At 32.1% G+C, this 13,514-nt stretch overlaps 1 protein-coding gene and 1 long non-coding RNA gene across 3 annotated transcripts in view; both read left to right on the forward strand.

Annotated features, from left to right (window-relative positions):
• The first annotated feature begins 218 nt into the window (after positions 1–218).
• On the forward strand, positions 219–4,967 carry LOC114404164 (protein FAR1-RELATED SEQUENCE 9-like). 2 transcript variants are annotated; one of them, XM_028367269.1, is made up of 3 exons: positions 219–493; positions 972–2,530; positions 4,488–4,967. In XM_028367269.1, exons 2-3 carry the CDS (start codon positions 1,052–1,054, stop codon positions 4,653–4,655), a joined length of 1,647 nt encoding a protein of 548 aa, XP_028223070.1. In that variant the 5' UTR covers positions 219–493; positions 972–1,051; the 3' UTR covers positions 4,656–4,967. The 2 variants fall into 2 exon arrangements, with proteins under 2 accessions (XP_028223070.1, XP_028223064.1); XM_028367263.1 differs by having other exon boundaries at positions 1,047–2,530.
• Positions 4,968–7,802: 2,835 nt separating this feature from the next.
• The window catches only part of LOC114404179, a 7,650-nt gene continuing 1,938 nt past the window's right edge, over positions 7,803–13,514 (forward strand). Inside the window, exons 1-5 of the long non-coding RNA XR_003664848.1 lie at positions 7,803–8,055; positions 8,607–8,768; positions 9,124–9,188; positions 9,501–9,602; positions 10,713–10,849. This is a non-coding gene — a long non-coding RNA (uncharacterized LOC114404179). The remainder of the gene's footprint in view (positions 8,056–8,606; positions 8,769–9,123; positions 9,189–9,500; positions 9,603–10,712; positions 10,850–13,514) is intronic.

The raw sequence follows: 13,514 nt of genomic DNA on the forward strand, positions 1-13,514 counted from the left end.
TAAAAAGTTAATTCATATATTTTGTGAATATTGACAACTGTTTGTTTATTATAAACATAACAAATATTTTTAAAAAATAAAAAATATAATATCTTAATTAAAAAAATAAAAAAACTAAAATTATGAATTTTTTAAAATTATAAAAATTATAAAAATTAAAATCACAAATTTTAAAAAATCTAAAAACAAAAATTACGTTGATAATCAATCAGATCAAATCAAATAAAACATATCCTTTACCTTTCCCGGACCTCACAGTCGTCAATTCAGTTCAGCCGCACGACCTCCTCCCAAGTCCCAACCCTCCCTCTCCCTCACGCCTTGCTCTCTCAGCCACCGGGAGGTCAGCCGTCAAGGAAGAAAGCCATCGCGAGCACATCCAGCAGACGACCACGAAGCCACTGCAGTCAGTCACTTGGTCGGGACGCTACCGCTTGTCACCCATTTACGAGCTCACACCGTCGCGATTCCACCGCCGACAGCCACTGTGACCGTAATTTTCTAAAAATAATTTCTGGGCTGTTTACTTGTTCTTGTTTAGTTGCTCCAATTGTTGGTTGTTCGCGTACAGAAGAAATATTTCAGAAAATTATTTATGTTATTGATCTTTTAGTATATTAGAGTTTTCGTGTTCATAGAAAGGGATTGTAAGCTGCATTTGTATATCACATGTTGTAGATTTTAACTACGATTTTTTTTCTTTAAAAAAAATGAGGCTGAGCTTATATTGGTCCTATATTTGTCTGGCTAATTGTGTTATCTACGTGAGTTCTATGTAAGTTGATAATCTGCTTTATGGTAATATCATTAGTCATTAAGAATATAGTATTCTTCTTCACATTTGTCTCTGACGTACTGGGATTAGTTAGACACAGCAGGGTCATAGAATCTTTGTCATTTCATTATGAGTTTGAAATTCTAAATTGATTACCTTTTCAGCATTAATTTATGGATTTTTTTAAAAAATATAGGCAGGTTGACTCTGTAACATGTCAACCCACCATATTTGGTATAATCCTGATCATAATTCCCCTCGTCCCCTACAGCCCAAATGAGTATCACTAGACAGCGCCCCCTTGGTGGTGGGGGTCATCATGTATTGGACTACTTGAAGCGCATGCAGGCAGAGAATCCTGCTTTCTTCTATGCAGTCCAGGATGACAATAATCTCGCGTGTGGGAATATAGTTTGGGCTGATGCAACATCTAGAACAAACTACTCTTATTTTGGAGATGCTGTTATATTGGACACAACCTACAAGACTAACCGATACCGGGTGCCATTTACCTCTTTCACTGGGTTGAATCATCATGGGCAACCTGTGTTATTTGGTTGCGCATTGATTTTCAATGAATCTGAGTCGTCATTTATATGGCTATTCAGGACTTGGCTTCATGCCATGTCTGGCCGCCACCCTGTCTCTATTACAACAGATTTGGACCCTTTCATACAAGTTACTGTTGCCCAAGTTCTCCCTTCAACTCGCCATCGGTTTTGTAAATGGAGCATATTTAGAGAAACCCGAAGCAAACTGGCTCATTTATGTCAGTCACATCCTGATTTTGAAACTGAATTCAAGAAATGCGTTCATGAGAGTGAGACTATTGATGAGTTTGAGTCTTATTGGCACCCACTCTTGGAAAGATTCTACGTCATGGACAATGAATGGCTTCAGTCAATGTACAATGCACGACAACATTGGGTTCCTGTGTACTTGCGGGACACTTTCTTTGGAGAGATATCTATGAATGAGGGAAATGAATGTTTGAATTCTTTCTTTGATGGATATGTGAATTCATCCACCACTCTACAGGTATTGGTTAGACAATACGAGAAAGCTGTGTCAAGTTGGCATGAAAGAGAATTAAAAGCAGATTATGACACTACTAATAGTAGTCCAGTTTTAAAAACACCATCTCCTATGGAAAAACAAGCTGCGAGTCTTTACACGAGAAAGATATTCATGAAATTCCAAGAGGAGTTAGTAGAGACTCTTGCAAATCCTGCTACAAAAATTGACGATTCAGGAACAATCACTACATATCGAGTTGCCAAATTTGGGGAAAACCAAAAATCTCATGTTGTGACTTTTAATTCTTTTGAGATGAAAGCTAGTTGCAGCTGTCAGATGTTTGAATATTCAGGAATTATTTGTAGGCATATATTGACAGTCTTCAGAGCTAAAAATGTTCTCACTCTTCCATCTCATTATGTGTTGACACGCTGGACAAGGAATGCTAAAACCAGTACATTGTTAGATGAACATGCATCTGAATTGCCAAGTACTTCTTGTGAGTCTGTAATAGTTCGTTACAACAATTTACGCCAAGAAGCAATCAAATATGTTGAAGAAGGTGCAAAATCAATCCAAGTCTATCATGTTGCCATGAGAGCTCTGCAAGAAGCTGCTAAGAAGGTTTGCGCCATTAAAAATCATAGTTCTGGAACAGCAGAGGGAGCTACAGTAACCAATGGAAGCAGGGGTGAATTGCTTGTAGCAGATGAAGATGCTCCAAGCAATCAATCTGTGGTTAGTTTCTTTGAACTTGAGATCTTTTCCTTAGATCATAAAGCCATTAGGTTCTCACTAGAACAATTATGTACACAAAGTCTTTCCCTGACATTCTACAATGAGCTGCATCCAAGGAACTATACTATTACTGTACATTTTTTGTGTTGAAGCAAAAAAAAATGTACAAAAGGAAGGGGAAGGGGGGAATTTTTCTAGATAATGCTGGCACTTGGAGATCATGCTTGTTGTTTTCTAGGTAATGCTTTTCAATGTAGTAAGTAAATAACATTTGTGTTTGATCTTCTACAAAGTGCTACCACCAACTTTAAACTTGTTTCAATTAATCCTTAAACTTTACATAATGTACCAATGAGGAGTACTAGCAATGTATTCACCTTGGGTTTTTGTGGGCTGCAATGTTAATGCTATGGTAATTGGATGAGGCATTTAATGTTGGGGAATCTTATACACAGGTGTTTATTGCTGATTGTTGGGATGAGAAGGGATAACATCTTGTGCAATTTGTATGAGTTAGGGTACCCCTTGTACCCCTTTTTTTTTTAATATAATCTTTTTGTTGGCTGATAAAGAAAGCTAGCAATGTATTCTCTAATACTTTCTTCTTAAGACTCTCTCATATTAGTTGAACTTCATGTGAGTTCTACTAGTTTGGGAATATGACCCACATATTCAGTGGGACCCACATGAATTCTACCTTATAAAGAGTGTGTTGGAAAGATAATGTTAGAGAGTGTGTTGCCAGCATCCTTTAACTCATTACAGAGGTGTGCTTACCATGTGAGCACTTGATGACTTGTCAAAAGACTATCCATCCATCTTGCCAAATCCTCACAATCCATTTTTTTTCTGCCTTATTTGTTTATTTAATAAATGTTCATAAATTAGAAAAGCACAATTATCTTTTTAAACAAAAACCTAAGTAAATTGTGAAATCTAATATATTTGTCGAAAACTGGGAAGGTTGAATTATGAAGAGGTAAAAATCACTTTGTTGATCAAATCTCTAGAATGAGTGGGTTTGCACATTTTGGTTGGGGAGCTATGCTTTGGTGTGCATGCAGTTGTAGACAGGTTGCATCTTGATTTTAACCTATGTTCTGGCTTGTGACAGTGGGTGGTGGTGGTGATGGTGAGTGCTGGTTTAGGATTAATGCATTATAGATTTCTCTGTCTCTGTCTCATTTATTTTTGTGCAAGATTTTTGTGGTGCATGGTTACTGTTTGGGTGATGATGGGGTTTGATGTTGTGGCATGGTGGTTGGACTCTATGCCACTTGCTATTTTTTAAATTGTTGATTATTTAAAAACCTCGTAAATTATATTTTAAAACAAAGAGATTTTTCATTAAATGAATGGATTAGATGTCACGTAACTCTTCCCTTGTTGAGTTAAATGGTAGCTAAACAGAAGGGTCTATTGTGATATTTTTAAAAGTTAATAGATTGGGACAAATTTAACGTTGGTGATGCCATTTTGCAAAAGGTTAAAAGTTTAAGAGGCTGATTGTAATTTTCCCTTGAAAAATATGTGCTATTTATACTATTTTATGTGAAGAATCTGTGTTGCATATGTTTTGGTTATAACATGCTTGTTTGTCTGTGATGGACTTCTTCAACTTCTATGACCATGGTGATCTTTTTTTCTCATCTCCTCTTAGTAATTTAAGAAATTGAATTTGCTTAGCCTGTAAGTTTAAATTGAACCTCTTAAAACTGAGGTTGTTTTCATGGATTATATTTGTGCTCATCTCGCTAAGTTTTTAACATTATGCTATATATAAAGTTTCTTTTTCACTAATAATTTTATAGAATTATGGCACAAAATTTATGTGTATTTGCATTTGCCTAAGTGTACACATTAGAGTAAGAACTGACAACATCTTCGTATATGTGGCCTGTATTTTTGTTAATACACGTGGTATTATAAAAAAATTCCCTTTGGATCTATGCAACAGGCGGAGAAGGAAAAGAAAATCCGAGAGTTGACTGCTGAGTTAGAGGTCACAAATCAACGATGTGAAGTTTATAGAGCAAACTTGCTGACTGTGCTAAAGGATATGGAAGAACAGAAGTTAAAGCTATCAGTAAAGGTTCAAAATGCAAGATTTAGTTTGAAAGAGTGACTGTCCCGATTGCAAAGGGTTTATTTAATGTATGCCTATCTGTCCATTTGGATTCCTCTTAGGATATGTTAATAACCTTTGCGTAGTTTATCGTGGTCCGTGTTTAAATATAATGATTGTGCTTCTGTGTTTTCTAATCCTGTAATCTGATTGAATATTTCAATTTCTCGATAAGTTATTAATTGTATTATTAATTTCTCGCGCCTGTTAACGAATAGAAGAAAAAATCAGGGATCTTCAGATGAATGTGTATGTTTTCTTCTATTCTTAAGTTACAATATATTTTGGTGGGTCTCCCATCTCATTGATTCATTATTCTGATTTAGATGTGAGTAGGGGTAGAAATAAGATAGGTCAAACTTTGGTGAATCTGAGTCTGACTTACATTATAATTACTAAGTCTGAGTCTAACTTATACTTATTACATGTCTTCTTTTAAGTTTTAGCTTGACTTGTTTAAAAACTTAACTCTGCATATGTGACCTCTTATTTATAAGAGCCTATAAACCAGTCAATAGGCTTAAAGGCCTAAAGAGGCCATTGAGCCTAAATAGGCCAAGGGGTCTTCATCATCTAAATTAATCAATGTTTTCTAAAGACTAATAATATTAAAGAAAAAAAAAGAAAATTTCAGTGAGCAATAAGTCGATATATTAAAAATGAACTTGTGGTCCTCTCCCAAAATTAAATAATTCAAATTTAATTATAAGTAGCATGATACCAATACCTATGAATATAAAACAAAGTATTGGTGAAAAAGATAAGAATTAGTAATACCTACCAAACATGATAATCACTAAAAACATAGTGTTTTTGTCTCTTAAGGCACCCAAAAAACTAATAAATTTTATAGGAGTTAAAAATAGACAAAAAAAATTATAAAAAATAAATCTGAAATTTAGTAATTTTAGAAGGATAGAAAAATATTTTAGCATTTTATTTATAAAATAAAACCACAAAAAATGAATAAATAAAGTTAATATCTCAACTATATGTGAATTTAATATATATATATATATATATATATATATATATATATATAAAATTGACTATAAAAAATATTTATATATGTAAAGTAAGAAAAATATCTTTTAAATTTTTTTTTGAATTATCTAAAAATTTGTAAAAATATTCATAATGGTTGGTTAACTATTTCAAATAATATGAATGTTAACTCCACTTCATGACACTCTTTAACATTCTCTGTATAATTATTAAAATTTATTGAAAATTAATAATTTTTGATAAGCTATCTTTACTAATATTTTTTGTACAATTTAAAAATTAATAATATATAAATAACAATGAATATAATAATGTTAATATATATCAATGAATGTAATTTTGATAAAACTGAAAACATTTATTCAACTGGTAATTGTCTCATTGATGATAGGTTAAAGTAAATTTACATGATTATTTTATTTTGTTTTAATTATGAAAGTTTCCAAAATTTAAACTATAAAAAAAATATAAATTACTGATAAAATAACGAAACTCAAGCGTTAAAGTAATAGAGTGAATCTTTTGTAAACTAGTAGTAACTTAGGCGTGTAATCGTATTCATAAACCTGGTTTCCCGCCTAAACTTATACAGCACACAAGTAGAGAGAGACACATAACATCTGACATTGTGGAATGTGAAGTGAAAGGAAAAGAAAAAATGATCTCTGCATCAAACCCTAATCCTAAAAATGTGTACCTCATCAGAGGTCTGTAAGTGGAGTTTCCCTACCAACCTATGGATCTCAGTTTGTGTTTATGGGTAGAGTGATTTCCACCTTAATCTAGCTCAGAAAGAAGGCCATTGTCGCACGTTGCTTGAGTCTCCAACCGGTACTGCCAAGTCCCTTTCACTTCTATGTTCCTCTCTCGCTTGGCAGCACCATTATAAATCTCAACAACACCATCTCAAGCCCGTGTCGGAGGCAACCACTGATCCTCTGGCTCATGGTGGCAGATTTGTTCCCGAGTAAGTTTCACTTTCTTCTGGTGGCTATCTCTTCTAATTCACGATATTTCCTTTATTTGGTTTCTGTTGTCCTCAGCAATTGTCCTGCTTTTAGTTTCAGAAATTCCCGACCATACGCAAACTGAGTTCAACAACAAGAATAAGATGAAAAAGGAAGCACCGACCATATATTATGCCTCGTAGGTGTTTTTACAATCAAGTTACCATTTGCTTAAGTTTTTTTGTTGCATAAGTAATTAATGGTTATAAAATTGAGAATTTTTGTTATTATGGTTTCAATCAATAAGCATTGCTGAGTATTGTAGAGATCATTAGATTAGATGGTTTCTGATTTTCAAGGTCACTTTCTATATATTAAAATATCGGCATCATCACTTAGCTAGGCCATTTTTTGTTCTATTGTATAAGGAGAAAGCACTCACAAATTTCTCAAGTGGTTCGTGAATTACGGAAAACTACATACAGGGTGCCTATGGATGTGTTGGTAGGTTGAATTTATATCTTTGATATCACTTTTATTATTATTATTTTTAATCTTAACTCGTTCAAATTTGTTGTTTTATGCTCATTTTTGGATTCTCCCAAATCGTAAATTACCTTTTGGTTTGCGTTTTTAACCAATATTAATGAGGGTAATGCAAAATATCATTTCGTTTGGTATCATTATGGAGGATGTGATTATTCAGCACTTCTCCAAACTGAAGTGTATATTGTCCCCACCTTAAATTTTTAATTTTCGTTGCTGTTATTTTTCAAATTACTATTTAATAATAAGCTATATTTTTTTTTGTGTGAAGCATATTATATGTTAATTTTAAACCATTGCTGATGAGATACCAATCAACATCCAAATTATATGATTAGAATTTTAATTTAACAAAGGTGTTAATGAAAACTGAAAAGTCAGTATGCCTTATTAGTACTCATTTTTTGATATGCAAAAAGATATGTTAGTAATATGGATTTGACTAAGTATTTTTCCCTCTCTTATTTTGCCAGGCATGACGAAAACATTACTGTACAAATAAAAATATAATTGGCAAAGAGAACATCTATGACGAATGGTTGATTTTACCTTGACATTTTTTACTTTATGATAATCTTTCTTTTTTTTTTTTCCTTTGATAAAATGTTCTCATCTTACAATCTTCATACTTATAATTTTCATAGAATGTTCTTAGTAAACTATTATTGAAAGATCAGGCAATAGGATGTCCAGAATTCAAGTGAGTGTATGCTTATCCGCTCATGCTTCCTATCTTTTTTTCATATCACTCTTCCTGAAGTTACTGAAAGTCTGAAATAACAAACTTTCAATCTAATGCAGAAATGCTCATAAAGTCAAAGGTCATCCTTCTCTTCAGAAAGGATGATGCAATGAGGTGCATGACATAGAAGATGTTATAAAAGTTGGACAATTGGTGAAAGGTTTGGCCTTTTGTTGTTATTCTTTGTTTTAATTTTGTTGTTTAAAAGTTTGTTCTAAGCTTTGTAAAGTACAAGTCTTATGCTGTCTCCACTTTTAGGGGTTAGGGTTTAGGAGTTAGAATTTAGGTTTTGGGGTGTTCAGTCTTAAAATTATAACCGCATTTCATGGGCAGCTCATATATTAGTAGTATTGTTGTGCTCTATCATGTGAATTATGGTTTCCTTCTGATTAATGCAATTTATAGAAGATTAATTGGATACTTAATGTATCATTTAGCTGATATTTAAAACAGGGAGTGAATGTTAGATTATTTGTGTCATCTGATGAACTTGGGGTGGTATGAACACATGTGAAAGCGGAGATCAATCACAAGTTCTAAACTGTTTGTGTGCGAGACTCTTCCATAAGTAAAACTTATGAATAATTCTCACTTAGCAAGAGCTTATTGAATTAAGCTATTTACCCAACACCCAACAATGTCCACAGTCTTTTTTGTGTATTTTGTCCTCCTTGTCTTGCCATACTCATATTATGTCCTTCAAATGAACAGGTATGCTTCATTTGCAAGAAAAAGCAGTTTAGGTGTGTTAGGTGTAAAGTAGCTTTCCATAGTAAATGTTCACCATGGTCAGATTCAATGTTGCAACTAAAAGATCATCCTGAGCATACTGTTTGCTGGAGGCATCTTTCTGATTGGCGCTTGGATAGGAAGGTCAATATTTTCTTTTCACCAGAATGTTTTACTGTTATTGTTTATTGATTATACTGCAAATTGCTGTATGCCCTTCCATTAGATTCCCACCCACATTCAAATTCAGTTATTTGTTGTGCTAGGGATATCTAATTTTTGTTTCTTTCTTTACCTTGTGATTTCTTTCCTTTTATAAGCTTATTTGATGATGTTTGATGGTTACATCGACTTAGTTGTCACATCTGCAATATGCAATATGCTTCATAAGGTTTTACTACTTCTAATTGGATTGATATATTTGTAGAATATTTCTCACTAGATTTAGATGTCTCTTATCAAAGTTATATTTTTTTTATTGGTTTTTTTCATTGATTAGGTTGGTTGACCGGAATGTTGTATTTGTTGGATGAGCAGCCTCATGCTTCGACAAGTGACATTTCTGTAAGGCTTATGAAAAATGTATTACATCTACTGCACTTATGTATATATCCTGTGCTGACCCTTTGCTATATATTTGGCATTATGGATACCTGTTGTAAAATGAATAATATATAGCATGTTTGAGAAAGAAAGGAACTTGTATCATTAAATTAATACAAATTCTGAAGGACTCTGTATTATAATGACTTTGATTGCTTATCATATATACTGGTTCCTTGTATGTTTGAGTGAGTCAAACCAGCTATTTACATAAGACTTTTGTAATTTTGTTAATATCAATTTTGAAAGATATCTTACCCCACCTTTTTCCAGGAAGTATTTTGTCGATTGCCTCTTCCATTTATCAGTGAGGAGTTTAAGATTGACTTCACTTGGAAAGACATGGACAGTAAGATGGAGCAGCCACGATTATAGGTACACATAAGATGCATATCCTACATGTTTTCTTGTTATGTTGTGAAACTACTATATTTAATAAAATTAAAATTAGTGTAGCCCTTTTAGAATGCTAAGTAAAAGAACTTAAACCTTCAAAAATTACATTTTAAAATTTTAATTAAAAAAATATCAAGTCTTTAATCATCCAAACCTAATTCTGGATGAAAAACTAGTAAATTATAATTTTATAGGGGTTAAAAATAGACAAAAAAAGATAAAAAATAAATTTGAACTTTAGTAATTTTAGAAGGATGAAAAAATATTTTAGCATTTTATTTATAAAATAAAACCACAAAAAATGAATAAATAAAGTCAATATCTCAACTATATGTGAATTATATATATATATATATATATATATATATATATATATATTTATAATTATAATTGACTATAAAAAATCTTTAAATATGTAAAGTAAGAAAAATAATTTTTTAATTATCTAAAAATTTGTAAAAATATTCATAATGGTTGGTTAACTATTTCAAATAATATGAATGCTAATTGCACTTCATCTATAAGACACTCTTTTTAACATTCTCTTTACAATTATTAAAATTTATTGAAAATTAATAATTTTGATAAGAACTAACCTTACTAATATTTTTTATATAATTTAAAAATTAATAATATATAAATAACAATTTGGGTGGATATGAATTCTCTTTTTTCATAGATTTTTCCATGGGTTGATATAGTTGACAACACATTATGTGAGATTGTCATTCTTTTAATACTTGTTTGTGTTGATCCTTTTGTAGGCTTAATTTGGGTTATGCGGTATTGTTGTTCCAATGTTTGAAGATGTTTATTTGGGGCATTGAGGATCTTTATCCGTTGGCTGTTATCTTAACATTCTCTCTCTCTGCATATTTTCTTTCTATCTCTATCTCTATCTCTAATGGTGTTTTAACTTATAATTATATTATTTTTTCACCTTTAGTGTTATTATATAATTTTATTATTTGGTTTTCCTGTTTGTTCTCTATTTTATCAAGAGTTCCGTCTACTAAGTTACTTAAGTTGAAGGGCTGAAAACTTGAAACATGATTGTTTAACAGTTGTCTCGTATAATAATCTTTGCAGCTTCTTTATATCAAGATTTTTGTCTTAAAAAAGTGGAAGTACATAAAGATGTCTGATCTTCCATTCCAAGTTGGGGATTTGGCTGAGTCAAGATGCTTTGAAAAGGTGGTTATCGTGGTGCATGGTTAAGATGCAAGGTATAAATTCTTCCTTCTCTAAATTTGTTTTATTGTGATAACATGCAAAGCATAGGAACCTAAATAAGAAAAGAATTTTTGGATCGGCATTGGCTTCTTATGAGACACTTTTATCAAATGTGTATTAGTAAAAAGTAAAAACCAATTATTTGTGGTTCTTTCTATCAATTGTTAAATTGCAACCATTTTATAACAATATACTATAATATGGTTATGGCATTGTGTAATTCTCATGGCTGCTGCAGTGATAGCAAGAGGTATGGTGGGGAAAGCAATACTTATTCTTTCTTTTTAACACAACAGATTCTGATTCTTGACTTCAGTGACTATTCCGTTGCATTGAGTGTTCTTTAAATGTGGTTACTACAAGTGTTCTTATATCTTTCGCAAACTCAAACCCATGACTTGAATAAGATCTCTTTGATTGAACACTTCTACCAAATTTTGTGACAGACTCTGCTGTGAACAAACTATTTTGGTTTTCTTGGGTAGCCTGTCTATTTAGAGTCTCATTCTTTGTTTTCTTCTTTTTCTCCAAATATTTCATTTGTTTCCTTGTCTGTTCTCTCTATTTTTTTTCTATATTCTGTTAGAGATACTCACTCCTTTGTTTTTTGTGTTTATCAATTCCTATGTGTTCTAAGTCTCTACTTCTCTTTGTTCTTTGTTATGTTCTTTTTGATTCAGGATTAGTCGTTCTCTAAAAGGGTTTGGGGTTCAGGGTTTCAGGTTAACTTTATAATTTTCACACAATTATTAAAGAGTAAGATATATCTTTGTTCATAGGGAGATTTTTATTAAGTTTCCGGTATATTTTGATTTTTTTAAGAGAATAGTTTTTTAGTAGGAAGAAGACCTTTTTTGGTGAATATTAACACCTTTATAATTACTACTTCCATCAAATAATAATTATCTATAAAAGCTACACCAGTTTAACTCAATCATAATTTAGTTTTTAATTATTATTTATTTATTAGTCCATAACACATAATTATTAGAGAGTAAAATATATCTTTGTTATAGTAAGATTTTTATTAAGTCTTTGGTGTATTTTAATTTTTTTTAAAGAGAACAATTTTTTTAGTTTGAATTTAGTGAGTGGATATTAATCCCTTTATAATCACTATTTTCATCCAATAGAAGTTATCTGTAAAAATTACTCTAATTTAACTCAATCATAATTTAATCCCTATTTATTTATTAGTTCCTAAAATCATGAATATTAATTCTTAAATTTTATATAATAAAGAAATCAAATAAGTTATTTAAACATGTATATGAAATGAAAGGAGTAATTTAAGAAGCTTCCACTAAGTTAATAAGAAGCTTTCTTGTACTATTAGAGAATGACTAGCACGCGCCTCATGACAAGTACGAAAACAACAAATATAAAAAAAAATTCTCACACTCACTCATGAAGAGAAAGTTAAGTGGCGAATGTGAACACATGAGAGTGAAGTGTGTATGCATACACATGCAGAATACGGATCCATTTCGTTCCAATACTTGCCTCTTTCTTTACTTTACCTGCTACCTCTTGTTGTTCTGCTCTTGCTACATTTTGGCGCATTTTAGCATCAAACCACCATACCCTAAAAAAGCATTATCCTCCTTCTTTGTTCTTTGCTTTTCTCTTTTCTCTTTCCCTCTTCAACAATAATAATGGCAATCATTTTCATCTTCTTCTCCCTTTGAAAACACACCCTCTTTATAGATCCTGTTATTTCTCTCTCTCTCTCTCTCTCTCTCTCTCTCTCCACAATTTGTTTTCTTTCTTTCTTTGTAGCTACCAAAACAATTTGCTCAATATTTATAGAGACAGAGGGAAAGCGGCTTATAAAGGTTTCAGCTTTAGATCTGAGGGAGCTAAGGTTGTTTGAAGCAATGGAGACACCCCATGTCTCTTGGTCTTTCACATGAGATGAAAGTTTCTTGCTTTCTTCTTCTTTGACCCTTCTTAGTCTTTCTTGTTCTTGTTCTTGTTCTTCTTCTACCACCTTACTTGGTAACTTTCAATTAAAGTACTACCTCTGAAAGAGGGTCTCATATTTTTGGTAACAATGCTGGCCATTGGGGGACATGGCACTAGTATCCGCACAAGCTCTACTTGCACTGCTTTGCTCAGAGAACTTGAGGTCTTTCTCTTTCTTTGGTGTTTCAGAATTCTGAGTTTTGAGGAATTTGTTGGGTGCAAAAATGAAGATATGGGGTGTTTCTTTTTCTTAATGAAGAGTCTGCTTGTGATGATTTGTTCATGATATGCCTACTCCTTTATTTTATTTTCTTCTTCTTCTTTTTCTTCATCATCTTCTTGTTCTTGGCTATTCTCTACCCAATAATGTCTTCTTTCTCCTCGGGTCAACTTTTTGTCTGTTCACTGTGTCAAAAGAAAAAAAAAGCACTGATAGGCTCTTTGTAGGTTATTTTATTATAGGGCGAAAGGGGCATTGTCTTTCTTCATTAGATTGATTAGCTGAGTTGAAAAGGTCTTTTTTTCCAGCTTTTTTATCTTTTATTTTTTCCTTGTTTTTGGTCTAAAGTTTGATGGGTTTTTTACTGTATAATTTTTAAAATTCACTGGATTGGGATTCTTGATGCATTTTAAAAGTTACCAGTTGAATAGTTGGTATCGGGTTGACTTTGTCTTTATTAAGTACTATTTGTT

This window comes from Glycine soja, chromosome 2 (genome assembly GCF_004193775.1).
Source record: "Glycine soja cultivar W05 chromosome 2, ASM419377v2, whole genome shotgun sequence".
Classification (NCBI taxonomy): Eukaryota; Viridiplantae; Streptophyta; class Magnoliopsida; order Fabales; family Fabaceae; genus Glycine; species Glycine soja.

Excerpts from the sequence above, each read along its gene's own strand:
- LOC114404164 (XM_028367269.1), top strand. The coding sequence starts at position 1,052 with ATGAGTATCACTAGACAGCGCCCCCTTGGTGGTGGGGGTCATCATGTA. Across the intron at positions 2,531-4,487 it reads CTCCAAGCAATCAATCTGTG|GCGGAGAAGGAAAAGAAAAT; the intron begins GTTAGTTTCTTT and ends TCTATGCAACAG.